Below are 14,503 nucleotides of genomic sequence, written 5' to 3'. Positions count from 1 at the left end.
ATATATATATATATTCACGACCTAGACAAAGGACTACCTACGTTTGTAACGGCAGTGAAAAATGTATTTGGGGTACGAGAGATTATTACGTTACAAGAATTCCCAATTGACCTCAAACTACGGAATCAGTAAAAGCTTCAACGGAACAACAGATTAATCAGTTATTTCCAAAATAACTTGTACATGTTCTAAACTCGTTCCCCGTCAACTAAAGTGCCTTTCAAAGATGCTCCAGGGTTAACTGTCTCGAGGGGGCATCCATATGTGTCCCGAGGGTGTGCGATATGTAATAGTCTGGGCATGTAACCGGAAAAACTTAAATGACCCACCTGACCGGAAACGAGGGATACTTTCGATGGCGTCTGGCGCTGATCGTCAGTGTTTCTCCCGTAACCGAGGAACGAATCGAGATCGTCCGTAAGTGCACTGGAGCGTCGCCGGATTTGCCGTCTCATGGGGTCAGATACGTCATCCTCGACGGCTGGGAACAGGAATCAAGGAAGAACGCAGAAGTCCTAATGAATTCAGCTAACCAACAGAAAATTTCTGACAGGATAACACAACTTTTCAGGGGAAATTTTACTGCTCAACACTAGGACCATCAAATAATTCGTTCGTTACCACTCATCCCTTCAGACATCTAACCAAGGGTAGGCTAAGGCGACTTCATAATTACGCCCGCGAGGTGGGCGTTGCTTCTCAGTCTATCTATTTTTGACTGATGCACTTCATATTCGGTGCACCGAACGTGGAATCGAACGTGCAAACTTGATACAAACAGACAGTGCAGTGTCACAAAAGTATTTTCTGTACGACTTTCAGAGTCGATGATGACGAAGAGTAAAATCGGACACTGCACAGCGCAATGGAAATTTGGAGAATCCAATGACCAAACGACATTTATAGCTCAAATTCTACAGCATGAACCGGGGATTTCAACCTTTACTGTCGTACAACGCTGTTTACTTTCATACCGAGTAGATTCTCCTATCACCCTTCTCCTAACAACCGATAGGATGAAATATTTAAGGAAGCAGAGTAGTAACAACAACAACCAATGATGTAATTCGTGAAGTGTATGGAGTAAGAAACCAATGGACACAGTGGTTACATATCTAATTGGGCCAAGCGTCCACTCGCATGACTGAGTCACTGCCCTCAACGAGTGGCTGTTACCCCATTATTTCATATGACCTGACGAAAGTATATGGTATCACATGAAGTCACTATTGACACGCATAAGGTATGGTACTTTCTAGGGATAACACAGTGGTAACAGACAACGCTGAAACTCACCTTCGGAGGAATAGCTAGTTCTTTGTCCACTACGACGGCGTTCTCCTCTGGATGGAGCATTGGAAGTCTGAATAAAAAACAATGCGGACAGTTCCAGAGAGATCAAGTGAAAAAACAAACTTGTGATTCAAACCAAGAGTGATATCTGCCCAGGTTCAAAAGTATGACAATGCACTGATCGTATATATATATATATATATATATATATCCGCGAATGCCTGAGCAGACGTAGCATCCGGACACATGCTTCAGTAGGATCACCTCAACAACGGATCCACAAATATCCATCTGCTAAACATAAAACGATAAATTGGAGTTGGTTGTTTTCATTTTCTACACATTATTCAGTTGACAAGTCGTCCTGTCGGTGGTGGGGTGCCGTCCAGCTACTCAAGCAACTCCTAATTTCTCTGCTGTCAGTGCGAAACCCCTGATCCGTTAGGATCATTTTTGGCACCCCTTGGTTGACCACGATGTGATACATTACCACTCCGCTGCTCGTCGTCTCCCGTTGATTTGGTATGGCTACCACCTTGATCCGCCGCGACAGTCGTTCTGCCATTATCACGATATATTGGGTTCCGCTGGTCGTCACCGGAAAGGAGTCCATGAAGTCAACGGACCAAAACTCGCGGATCTTGGATAAAGGGGCGAATTCCTCGTGTAGCATCCCCTTTCATCAGCTGGCATCGCTTACAGGACGCCACATAATCCAACACGTCACTTCTCATCCCTGGCCAAAAAGCCCTTTGCCAAAGTAAGTCGTACGTCTTGATGCACCCTGTATGCCTCTCGTGGCATTCGACGATCAGCATCCCTCTCAAGACGCGAAGTATTACGGGCAGCACAACATCAGAATCGGCCACCCTCTAGGATATTATGCCAGGTTCACTCAGGTTAGCCTCTCGAAGTGATTCTGGAACGTCTCCGGTTCTCCGTCACCCTCTACGTTCTCAATACTCCTTCCATGAAACAAGATGACCGCAACCATCTGTAACACGGGAACCTGCAGCTGTAGTCGCATCAACATCCCAGGATCCAGTTCGAGGACGATCATGATCTGCAGTGCCTTATCTCCATTTCCTGGTCTTGAAGCCAATCAGCCAGGTGGTTTTCCTTCCCTGGTACGTGCCGGGTCATAAAGTCGTACTATTGTGACCAGAATGCCCAGCTTGCTACCTTTCCGCTAGAATCTCTGGTAGTCCTGATCCACAACGGATTTCCGCGTTCGTACTTGCGCACTTATTCCCTCGGGTCTGGACGAAGCGAATGTCGGATCTTGCAAACTGGTCGTGGCTTAGAAACTATGCACAGACGTCCAGTGAGTCGATAACAGACAGTTTGGATGCCAGCCACGCATGCAAACACTCCCCAGCGAAGAAGGAGCAAGACCAAGAACGACCAAAATAGTTCTCCTCGTATACCTACAATTTCTGGCGCAAGAGCCTTCCCGTCCAAAGGTTGTCTGCACAGATACGGTGGGTTGCATTCCTAATGATTTTGCAGCCCGAACTGAACGGTATTCACATTCAACCCTTGACGACATTACTTCAGGCAAAACATCTGCAAGATGAACAAATAAAAACTCCCTGTGATGTATTGTTTGGCTCGGTGATACTCTTGGTACGGATTCCTCGCCATCTTTCAACCTTTGTCAGATGACCAAGGCCCATCAAATGACATATAGTACACGGCGTAAAACTCGATTACGAAACCAGCACATGGCATCATTCTCAAGCTACTAGGTATAGAGGAATGGAACACATCATTCTTTCCATCATTAGCTGGTGAGCAAATGGAAATTTACTGATGCTGAACAGTTCCTCCCCGAGAACATTCTTTTGGGTCTGGTTGTTGGTACGCTCTCGTTGTACGGCTTACTCAGCAAACACGATCATAGACGAACGCAAGCCGAATAGATCAGCGGCTGGAGGATTAACGGACCACAGAGAATGGTGTTCAACGTCCATGAGTAATCTACCCCAACGCCCGAAGATCAAATATCATGTCCACCACCCAATAATGAACCGGAGTGTTCCATGTGTTGGATTATACGACATGCACCGTAACTGGTCCAACAGAAACTTCCGACAGCCCACTACAAGTTTTGCCCGTCTTGGGGCCAGTTGGGTAGGCTTAGTCCACTAGATTTCATCTACCTAATATTACATTTGAATATCGAATCTTACACAGATGACAAAATAGACATTCGAAAAGTGAGTTCGGGTGGTTAGTGATTGATTAATGGAGAAAAACAGAGATGTAGTCCATTGAGTTCTCTTAGCGAACTGCATACGGAATGTACTACAACCCTAGATTTATTCTGGGCCGGCATTTTTTGAAGTCCCGGCAGGACTCACTAGGAAACAGAGCGTTCATAAGAGAATGAACTGCGAATAAACATCCCACAACACTTTTACATCCCTTTAATTAAAACAGAACAACAAACGAAACACAGAAAAAAGAGTTTTGGCTAATATGATTTTTCGAGAAACTCAGCTGGAACTCAGCTGAATCTCTCGTTTGTGACGTTCTCAGGCAACTGAATGCGCTGCACCAGGCCGCCTCATGTTTCGGCCACTAAGATATTCGAGATATCGCGATACATGTATATCTTTGCAATGTACTACTCATAAGGTTGCTGAAAATCCGTCGACAGCCCAGGAAAGGTTTGGCCCTTTTTGGGGCTCATCAGGTAGGCGCTGCTGGGTTCCAGGTTAATCTCTCGAAAAACCAAAGTAGTTTGCAAATGAGTGTATGTTCGCTAATTTCGTGTAATTTTGTCTCAAGTAGAACATAAGGTTGACGGAAACCCGGAAACCGCGCCTACCTAATGAGCCCCCGAAAGGGCAAAACCGGTCGTGGGCTGTCGACGGATTTTCAGCAACCCTACGAGTAGTACATTACAAAGAGGTTCGGCTATTCGTTTTCTCCATTCCGAAACTAGTTAGAAGTTGGTGCTTAATTTAGGTCGGAGCTAAGAATGATCATCTTAAGAAAACGTCGCCCGTTAACCAGTGTTCTATCACAAGACTCAAATAAGGGTCCGTGTTAGGTCATGAATCTGGTTCTAGTATTGAAGATTAACATGTCGAATGTACTCGAACCATATTTACAAAGACAAACAGTTACCGAGACATGTGAATGACTTCTGAATCCGCGGTATCTCCGGAAAAAAATAAGAGTCAAGTAACCCGAATTGGCCTAAACCGCTCGCAGATGCTGCTCGCGGTTCTATCAGTAGGACAGCAGAATGATACTAGATTCTTGGCGTAACACTGGACAAAGACAAAATAAAAGTATTGGACGTTCAACTGCGATTGCTTGTTGAAATCCTTTTTCGACCCCATACTGTACACAAATAACGAACGTAACCACCGTTCACATGAAATTTATATTTCCTACTTCGCACTACCTAACTAGTTGTACCAAATGCCCCGATTTTCCACTTAGATATCATATCGTATCGACTGGAAATGCCAAAAACATTGACGAAATTTAGCCCGAACTCAATTTCATAACTTCGGCTCTCACTGAAATATTTCAAAGTTCGAATCACTGTCACATTCCCTCCGCGTTGTAGTAAACGAATGCCGAACAGTTCTGATGAGACAAGCAATCCAATCCATACGCTAAGGGAAATCAATATCAAATCAATAGGTATCATTCATAATATAGGTAACTTATGGAGAACTAAAACAGCTTACACTAAAACAAACGTAGTCTAGTTTAATTCAAATCCGATATGACGAATTTTGCTAAAGATAAGGTCTGGCAAATTTTGAATAAATAAACAGACTTGCTGTTTGTTACTGGCCACCGCGCTTCAGGAAGATTCTCATCCGTTTCCGACAACTACGTACAGGGCTTCTTTTATATGGGAATTCCATAGAAAACGTAATCGGATAGTCATTTAACTGACGAATACCAAACCAGGGACCATTCCTCAACTGTACAAACTCGTCTGATGACCGAAATGTCAAAAGTAAACGGAATGTAACTACTAACTAAAACGCAGCCATTCTATTCGTCCCTTATAGATAGATCCAACTTCTTTTCGGGGGCATCGAAATGCTTACAAGTGGACAAACCTACCATGAAAGGTAGTCTAGAGAATAACTAGCAGCCACGTACAAAAGACTGCTGACAAACAGAATGTCACACCGTCCGCCATCGACTTTTTACTTACCCTCCCATCCGGATGGGTATTGTAAAGTTCGCCACTGGGTTGAACATGCGATTCTAAGGAGCTACGCGCCCTGTAACCACTCCTATACTGAACCGAACGGACAGGAGAAAATTTCGTTGGCATTTCATCGGTAGGATTAAATGTGGTTGAAAGCAGTCTGCCCGATCCCCAGTCGTATGTCTGCGAACGTCGAAGGTCCAATTGATATTTGGTGGACCCTAGGAGGTTTAGGTGCTCCGGAATACTGAAAATGTTCAACAGCACAGTTTGAGGAGAGATATTGTATGTGTGATAGACCAGAGGAAATACTGATACATGGGTAACTCCAAGTTGCCTCGATGAAGATTGGGCAGGTTGTCGTATATACCAGAATACGGATGATAGGTCACCAAACTTGACGACTCTGGATAAATCGCTCCGATTACAGACCATATTAGGAGCAGATCAAAAATAGAAATATTTTGGTCACGATAATGCCGCTAATAAAAGAGGAGTCCAAAGGCCATTGGTAGTATTCGCTACATGTAATGATGCGCGTTAAAGCCAGCCGGGTTTTCGTTGTTTTGAAACAATTCAACAGAGTGGTAAACCTTGTATGATCGTGAATCACGAAGGAGTTCAAGCGCTCTTACTAGCACCAACTCGGGTTGCCAAAAACAGCAACAAAGGTTAATTGGAATATACACTTTCCAGGTCAGCATTATATTGCTGATGTAAGGAACGGAGCGAAAGGAACGACTCCCATATCTAATGGTCAATAATCCCTGGAGGATTAATACGAAAAAGTAAGACATACTAAATAACAATGAACGAATCACAGGAATGGATATCTGCCCCGTCTCATTCACAGCCGATAACATTTTCAAGATCAGAATGGACTACACTGGCATGACAAGCTCAAAGTGTGCACAATCGATAGAACTTCCTCGTGAAACGTGCGCTGAATGTGACAAACATCGACCGATATCATTGGAATTGACTTCAAAATTCCGTCCAACGGATTTCGTTTTCATGTTTAATTCCGTTCTGTTCTGTCTTGTCCCGTTCGAATGCCCTTTCCCACTGCATCATATCAACTTCGATGAGCCGGTCTGCCAGTGATGTACAATTAAGTTATGGCCCTTAGATTCTTTTAACGCCGCCATTCGCTCCCAGGTAGTCTGACAGCTCGAAGTTTACTTGAAGTGGAAGTTGACTTGAAAACGCATGTGTAAGTGGGTAGAGCATGGGAAATGAGGATTGCAATGTAGCATAATAAAAGCGATAGAATTAGTTCGAATTCAATTATTTTCAAAGTATGAACATTGGCACAGTTTATTTGCTGTGACTATGGGATCTGAATGTTGGAAATCGTTCATTTGGAACTTGTCAACCAAACAGAGCTGTTTCCAAGCTTCCATACGTGACTGGTTTTTCAGGCAGAAGTTTAACAGCTGCTCGTGATAGGGAACCTAATTACCGAAACTCGTACTGCTTAGTACTTTACTCGACCTTGGCCATCTTGATTATCATTATCTGGTTTATGGAAAACGCACCTTCGAAAGCGTTTAATTGAATCGTCTCGTGTAAATGCGCTGATGGGAGTAAAACATCCAGCTTGGTAGGTATTAGAGAGGTATCTTCTCGGCCTCCAGGAACTGCGCTTCTCTTGTTCACCTACAGTGGGATCCTGGAACCCCAAATCATCGTTAGCGATCCAGAATTGATCCTTTTCGTATGGAAAATGATTTGCTGTCCCCAGTGACCCGCCTATCGATGGTATGGACGAGCGCCGACCCCGTGGCTCACCTTTCATTCTTCGCAGAAGAGTTGCTGACGGACCGGTTGGATTCTGTTTAGTAAGTGGCAGTAAACAGAGGGAAGCTGATGCGGTAGCGTGGAAAGCAGTCGGTTGCTAAGGTTAGTCAAAAACATCAAAGTAAACGTGCTACTAAGATCACATTAGTAGTGATATGTTACACAAAATTATCCATCCACTAACCATGCTTTCCCTTGGCCGTATGGGCTCGAATTGCCGCAGAGATTTTTGAGTGGCACGAAGTTCCTGATGGATAATGTCATGCGGTTCACACAGAGCCTCCAGATCAGCTAACTCGGACTCTAGCTGCATGCGCTTCTGACGAAAGTTCGTAGGCTCGGGCCACTGCCTAATGTTCGTCTTCGAGGATGAAACGGAGTTAGATAGTCGAGCTGGGGTATCAACCGCAGCACCCCTCTCAGCAATCCAGCTCGCCAGGTTAGCTGAATCATCCACAACTGGAGTAGCGTATCCCGAGTTGATTTCTATCTGTCGTCTGCTCGCATCGAGACTGCGCGCAACGTCTTGGGCCTCGACAGCGCGAGCAAAGTTGATGCTGTCTTTTGGAGGTACTAGTTCATTTTCGGATAGAAGGTGCTGCAAAACGAAGAGAAGACTAGGCTAACTGTGGTTCAGAGTGAAAGATTCATGAACAACAGCAAATGTGGAGCTATGCACTTTTGAGGTTTTGAAGTACAAGTTAGCCACGAGCCCTGAACACAGTCATTCAACCGGTTGTACTTCGATACCTTTCTAAACATCACCCGGCCCTTGTGTCAATAGTGTTGGCAACTAAACTAATAGTAAAAAGCACCGAAAACGTCTATGTGTACCAACGCAACATCACTAGCTCTAAACTTTTCACTTGCTAAGATGCTGTATAACAAAATTAACGTCAGAAGGCCACCGTAGACAATGAATTCTTTGAAGTTTGAATATATTTGTGTCGCAATATGTCATCGCTTATTACTCAACGTAACGGTGAAGGTGACAGTTTTTGTTCTAACTGAAGACACCGTAAATAAGTACAAATACAATCTCCACATGGAGACAAAGTGATTATACCCACAAGCAAGCCGGCTATGGAATTCCATAAGATAAGCCAGCGTATAGCTGGATGGTCGAATCGCACCTATATCAACGGTTCAGTTGATCGACTTGAAACTGAAAGGACCAGCAGCACCAATCAGCTTCAATCATAGAAAATAACTCATTACTACTGAAGCCTCATCTAAAGCCAAACACCAAGTATTGATTGAATTGACCGCATTTGGTATCTCTACTTGTCTGCTAATTTGTTTGTATGATTTTAATCCTGACAACACTGGTTAAGGTTACTCCCAGGTGGCATAGATTAAAACGAAAACAACCTAGCACCATGTGTTTATGGTACGAATGTGTGCCACTAAAGAAATATAGTATATGTCATTAGATTGTTCATGCGTACAAACTTTCATATGCTATCCAAACTCCTCCAACAGGGGCCGGTTTACGCTAGTTGCAAGCGCAAAGTTGGGATGAGAGTTCTCACTGTGTGATCTTGATTAAGCCCGGCAGGTAATCAGGCTTCCTGAGGATACTAAACGTATACCGTGAATATCGAAAAAATACTGCAGCCCTTGTGTCAAGTGTGAGTGGAGCATGAGTGGGTTCAGTTGCTTCGGGTGACTTAAGCTGAATCCGCGACACGGCCAACGATATGCACCATGATAAGGAGGAATTCAAGTGGACTTTTCTCCCTTTGTAGTTAGCCAACCATGAAATAATGTAGGAAGAGTCCTTGAGAGGAGGGAAAATGATATGGAAAAAACTCGATATGGACGCCAAACAGACATTTGAAGTTGTTCCACAGGTATACTTTCTCCACTGGTATACCTGAAGCAGGACGTCCTTCATCCTTTGTGAGGCAGCACTGAACTGCACTTAAGCAAGGAAAACTGCATGTTCGAGTTATGATCTTCCTGTCACGAAAACATTTTAACGTTGTTGATGGGGACTGTGTAGTTTGGATTAGGCGAAGCCTAAAAAGTGTTTGTTATGAAATCCGTTACGTTACAAGAATTTGGAAAAGCGGGGAAGTACAGAGATCTCCTATTTGGACCAAAACAAGGTATTAGGTAAAAGTTATCTGTTTGCCACACATTCGACTGTTTTGTTCAAGTTACTTTGAATTCAAATGAGCACAGCGTTCCCACGAAAACAGGAAGCGTAGGCTCGGAAATGCTGTAAGGCATAAGCGTGGTAAGAATTCCTTTGGTGAATTGATAAGCGATAAATTTGAACCGGGTTATCAGTTTATCGAGCCTACCACTTCCCCAGGTTATGTCTCATTCAGAGCAAAGTATGTAGTCGTTTGCGTCCTTTAGGATTTCAGTCTTATGATATTTGTCAAACATGCATACAGACCACCAGCAATGATGGGCACACGGAGATACCATGAACGTCCGTGTGGGTTTAAAGCGGTTGTCTTGCTTTGTTTTGAGTGACTGCTTCTCTGGGAGCTTGTCGATATAGAGTCTACCCAGGCAATGAGTATACTACTCACCAAATGATGCACCCAGGCCACTTGACGACTGTGTGCACGGAAAAGCTGGTAGTAAGCTCGTACAGCGGTTCGAAACAGTATCTGGGCCATTATCTTAGAAAACCTTCACAGTGACCGGTTACTGAAGCCGTGTTATGCCAGAAAACGTGGGCTTTCAAACTTTGGTCGGACGGGCACACAAAAATGCGTCTTACGTTATACATTGCAATTGAGTCATAGTGTTATCATCGTTCCTCATGAGTGCACTTCTTAATAAGACCTAAGTGAAACTGGGTCCACAGTATAAACCAACGGAGCGACTAGGCTTGCCCCCTATCTGAAAACGCTATTTTGCTATATGACGCGGCTCATGCTGTGTGAAATATCCAAAGTGCACATAGTCTTGAGTAAGTACACTTCTGAACAACCTTCCGACGTAAACGTCTAGCCTCCTTTTGGAGGGTGCAGTGCAAACAGAGCACACGTGCATTTTTGTCATTAGTTCTTGCGCTCAGTACCGCGGAACATAGTGGACCCTTTTTCGTCTGCCTTCGAAAAGGCATTTTAAGGGTGCGTGTTGACTGGCTACGTAAGAATGTGGCAGATCATCCGTGGGGTAGTATCAGTCATTGCTGTGACGCGCATAACGCCCTCAAGCTCACATAAACACTCGTGCGGCCTTCGTGAATTATATCATCGAGCAGTGTCTTTATAATTTACGTGGCCTGGGTAGTCCCAACAAATCCTATTACCGGCCGTTCTAACTCATATACCTGAATCCTCCCTCACCTCACTGCCCCATTGCACATTTTCATTTGACATCATAACCAGAAAATCGGAAAAAATGTAGGCTATCAGGCTACAAACGGTGTGGTTGTGACAGTCAAATTGCGTCGCACTGACAGTCGCACTTCGATTAATCCAGCTTCCCGTGTCCTTGTCATATTTTCATCTTCGTCGATCGCTAGAACACAGTGCCAAACTTAACCTATCATTCCGCGTCTTACCAAGAAGCGCGCCGCCAAAAGGAGTGAAGGTCCATCAGACCATACCGGTCAGCCGTTCTGATCCCCCCTCTGCGCTCAGGAAGACCTTAGGATCACTGTCCTGGTTTTGTTGACCGGCCACGTTGTCTCGTAATTGTATAAATGTTGTGAGCCGCACTGTATCATCTATCCCATGCTGTTTTACACGTGTTGTGGCGGAAGGAGTACACTAAATGAATTCATCCCGCACCGTTGTTGTTCTTCTTACCTTGTTCCTGTCAACCAGGCAGTCACAGTGCTTTGATAACTGACACTCCAGTACTACGTACACTTGCACACACACTACTCCCAAAATCATCATTACCACTCCACTCCATCACATCCCTGTCTCATACATGTTTTTCGAGCCGGCGCAGTGCAACGCTGATCGAACCTGCAAAGCTTGAGATTTTATAAACCTAACGGACCATGTGATTACGATGCCATAGATAAGTGTTTGGGTGTGAATTGTTCGACTGTCCTGACTGGTTTCAACATCTGATGACAGACCGAAGGAAATAGGTGATTGTGTGTTGGGATTCTGACATGGGCCTGGGATCATCCCAGTAGGTTTTATTGTTCATTTCGAAAACGAAATATTCGGCCCAACAGTTTAATAGTCTGTTTGTGGCACCAACTGCTGTGACAGGGACCATGAGAGAGACTCATTAAACGGGCTTTCAAAATTTGAAAACCAGTGAACCATATTATATTCACTAAAGCACTTTATTGCCGTTGGCCCGTTCACTAAGCTGCGCAATCTGATTGAGCTGCGTCGTTTTACAGTGAGGTAGCGCACTGAATAAATACGGATGCACAAACCTGATGAAATTATTCTTAGCGGACTAAGTCAAGCAGTGGACACAGACCCCAGGTAAAAGTCCTTGGATTTTAGTCTTCATTTAGGGGTTTTTAAAAGAGTAGTCTCTTAGACAGCCAAAAGGTCAACCATGGAATTCCTAAATTCACATGATGTTCGTTGCTGAAAAGTCCCAACATATGGTGCAGAAGCTACTCGGACAATCCCGTTTGTTTCTACGAACCTTTCAAATTATTATAAATAGCTTGTTGTTTTGGGAGTCGAGTCAAGTGCACAAAGGTCAGCTGACATTCCTCGTCATAGGCAAGCAGGATAGTATAAAAATGATAACACCTTTTCGGTGCCTAGCTGCCATGTCATCCGAGGGCTGGGATACTTCCACGTTGCCAAGCCTAGACAGAAGTCAAGATACAGAGGTTGGGATAGAACCACGGACCTTCCAATCAGTAAATTCGCACTCTAGCCACTGAGCCATGGTGATGACTCCAGCATGATGTTTAGCTGAACAAGAGAGAAAGAGCGGAGCTGGGTGAAGCAGCTGTTCACGTGGTCGATAAAAACGTACTTTGTGCGCCACATGAAACAGCAAGCATTCGGATCGATGTTCAGCTGTACTTGTTCATAATTAGCATAACCATTTGACGAATCTAGACTGTTGGAAAAGAGGTGAGAAGAGCACACTCATGGAAAAATTAAGCCTAGCTGATATAGATACCTAGTTTACCTACCTGGATAATAGTCGCGGGGTAAAGACAGAGATAAAGTTAAATGGAGGAAAAGTGGAGGGTGTTGCAGCTATACGTTGGTTGTGAACGAATTCACCTTCTTTGTTGAAGCGGTTTCGGGCTCGAGATGAGATACCGCAAATGCCGGTGTCTTAAACACCACCTAGATGTTTGGTGTTCAAAGTCAATCATGGTGTGTGTGTGTGTGTGTGTGTGTGTGTGTGTGTGTGTGTGTGTGTGTGTGTGTGTGTGTGTGTGTGTGTGTGTGTGTGTGTGTGTGTGTGTGTGTGTGTGTGTGTGTGTGTGTGTGTGTGTGTGTGTGTGTGTGTGTGTGTGTGTGTGTACAGAGAGGTGCTGACAAAAGAGTTGCACGGATCTATTCTTCTTGACCGAGCGGATTATTGATCGAGCGAGGGACGAGTAGGCACACATGCAAATGAACGCGATGAACGATGACAGTGACCCTACTCGAATAGCACATTTTTGCGCCATGAATACATCAAGAGTGCTTCAGCACAGATCGAAAGCAAGATCCTGAGCTAAGAGTGCATGAATGCCTCCAAGGTTGACGCAGAGACATCTGCGAGTGAATAAAAGCTTACGAGAAACCTGGAGGAAAAAGCATTGAATGATTCTGACAAACAAAATTGCGTAGCTCTGTGGAGGTGTTTTCAATTCCACTCCCGAAATCTTATTACACATTCCAAGTCCTGCGTACATACGGGTGCACATGCAGCCCCTTCAGCCTGCAACACAAGTGATAGTCACACAAAGCGTGCTTTCAGAAGATGCCAACCGCCTCCTAGCATAGCTGGATTACGGCCCAGTACACGTATAGTGGTGGATGTATTGTCGAGCCTTTAAAAGTTCAGCCCAGTTACACTAGTTCAATCAAGAGAGAAATATTGAAGAGAAGCCAACCTTCTGAAGAGTCTACAGCAAGCATTCGCGAATTGTAAGCACTAAACTACCATACAGAACTGGGGGAAGAATACGCTAGGAAAGGGTAAAACAGGGGGAAATGTGCACCATTATATCGTCGGAATGCGTCAAAACAAACACATCGAGCACCGTGTTGTAGGAAGACTATACCAGCGGGCACTACATCCTTTGCAAATCTCACCCAACATGAGCACAGAACACAGAAAAGATAAACTGTAGCTTCGAAACTCGCCTGGGAAATCAAAGCATGCTCCCCAATGAAACCCTTTAGCATCAGGGGATCAAGTGTTTCCAGTTCAGAGATACGAAGATAACGAAGAACTCCGCTTGGCTATAGCCGATTTGGCTGGGCGTTACCATATCGGGGTCAGTTCTACCAATCTTAGTCAGAAAAAGTACCGCTTCCTTTGGTATATGGTGGTTTAGCATATGTAGCACATCCACCAATGGCTTAGGCGACTCCGAACAGTTTCCAAATGCTGACTTACGTACCTTGTCACCGTAAGCATGCTGCATCTAGCCAGCTGCTAGTATGCCACGAAGACACCGATGATCAAATCTCTGGAGTTCGTACCTCTTTTCTACTATGGCACGATCAAAATATGCTTAGAAGACATGATTTTGGATAGTATGTAAAGCTCATTCCGCAGAACATCGACAGATTAACCATGGAAGTACTTCAAACCAAGAATGAAGCATGCTGTTTAATACCAACCACTTTCCGGCGTTATACTCAGGCCCGCGTAGCAATATACTGTGGGCTTGCCCGCGTGCTATTGGACAGAAGTTAAGATTCTGGTAGAGCTTTTAGAGAACGTGACCAAAACAGGTTAGGATCTAAAACTGACATTATCAAACAACATTAAGGCCACCAAATAGCTCGAGAAATCCGCTTTAAACCTACAACTGAGACTTATGTTTAAAGTTAGATATAGTCGGTATTAATACCATAGGATAGAATCAGTCAAAGGCTACCAAGTACTTTGTTTGCAAAAACCAATTCCTAGAAGCTCTCACAATTTATTGTCCAATTATTTTACCGAGCTTATGAACTGATATACTATACGTCACCCTCGAGGAGACGAAACTTTTCCGTCCGCAGTGGTGAGGTCGCTCCAAGAACATACATTGTTGCTCAATAAACAAGTTTTTGTAGTCATATAAACTGAAATACATTTTGACAT

General features: G+C 44.2%; 2 protein-coding genes across 2 annotated transcripts in view; one reads left to right on the top strand and one right to left on the bottom strand.

Annotated features, from left to right (window-relative positions):
- The window catches only part of T265_06570 (hypothetical protein), a gene marked incomplete at both ends in the record, with an annotated part of 17,734 nt that extends 16,033 nt beyond the window's left edge, over nt 1-1,701 (top strand). Inside the window, one exon of the mRNA XM_009171873.1 lies at nt 1,645-1,701. Within this exon, the coding sequence (XP_009170137.1) occupies nt 1,645-1,701 (57 nt within the window). The remainder of the gene's footprint in view (nt 1-1,644) is intronic.
- Nucleotides 1-14,503, bottom strand: part of T265_06569 (hypothetical protein) — a gene marked incomplete at both ends in the record, with an annotated part of 44,740 nt that overhangs the window by 15,152 nt on the left and 15,085 nt on the right. Inside the window, 5 exons of the mRNA XM_009171872.1 lie at nt 330-481; nt 1,297-1,363; nt 5,486-5,729; nt 7,021-7,316; nt 7,467-7,880. Of these exons, the coding sequence (XP_009170136.1) occupies nt 330-481; nt 1,297-1,363; nt 5,486-5,729; nt 7,021-7,316; nt 7,467-7,880 (1,173 nt within the window). The remainder of the gene's footprint in view (nt 1-329; nt 482-1,296; nt 1,364-5,485; nt 5,730-7,020; nt 7,317-7,466; nt 7,881-14,503) is intronic.

The sequence above is a fragment of the Opisthorchis viverrini genome (genome assembly GCF_000715545.1).
Source record: "Opisthorchis viverrini unplaced genomic scaffold opera_v5_138, whole genome shotgun sequence".
NCBI lineage: Eukaryota > Metazoa > Platyhelminthes > Trematoda > Opisthorchiida > Opisthorchiidae > Opisthorchis > Opisthorchis viverrini.
Note: the sequence above shows the minus strand (reverse complement) of the source record. Positions and strands in the feature narration are given on the sequence as shown.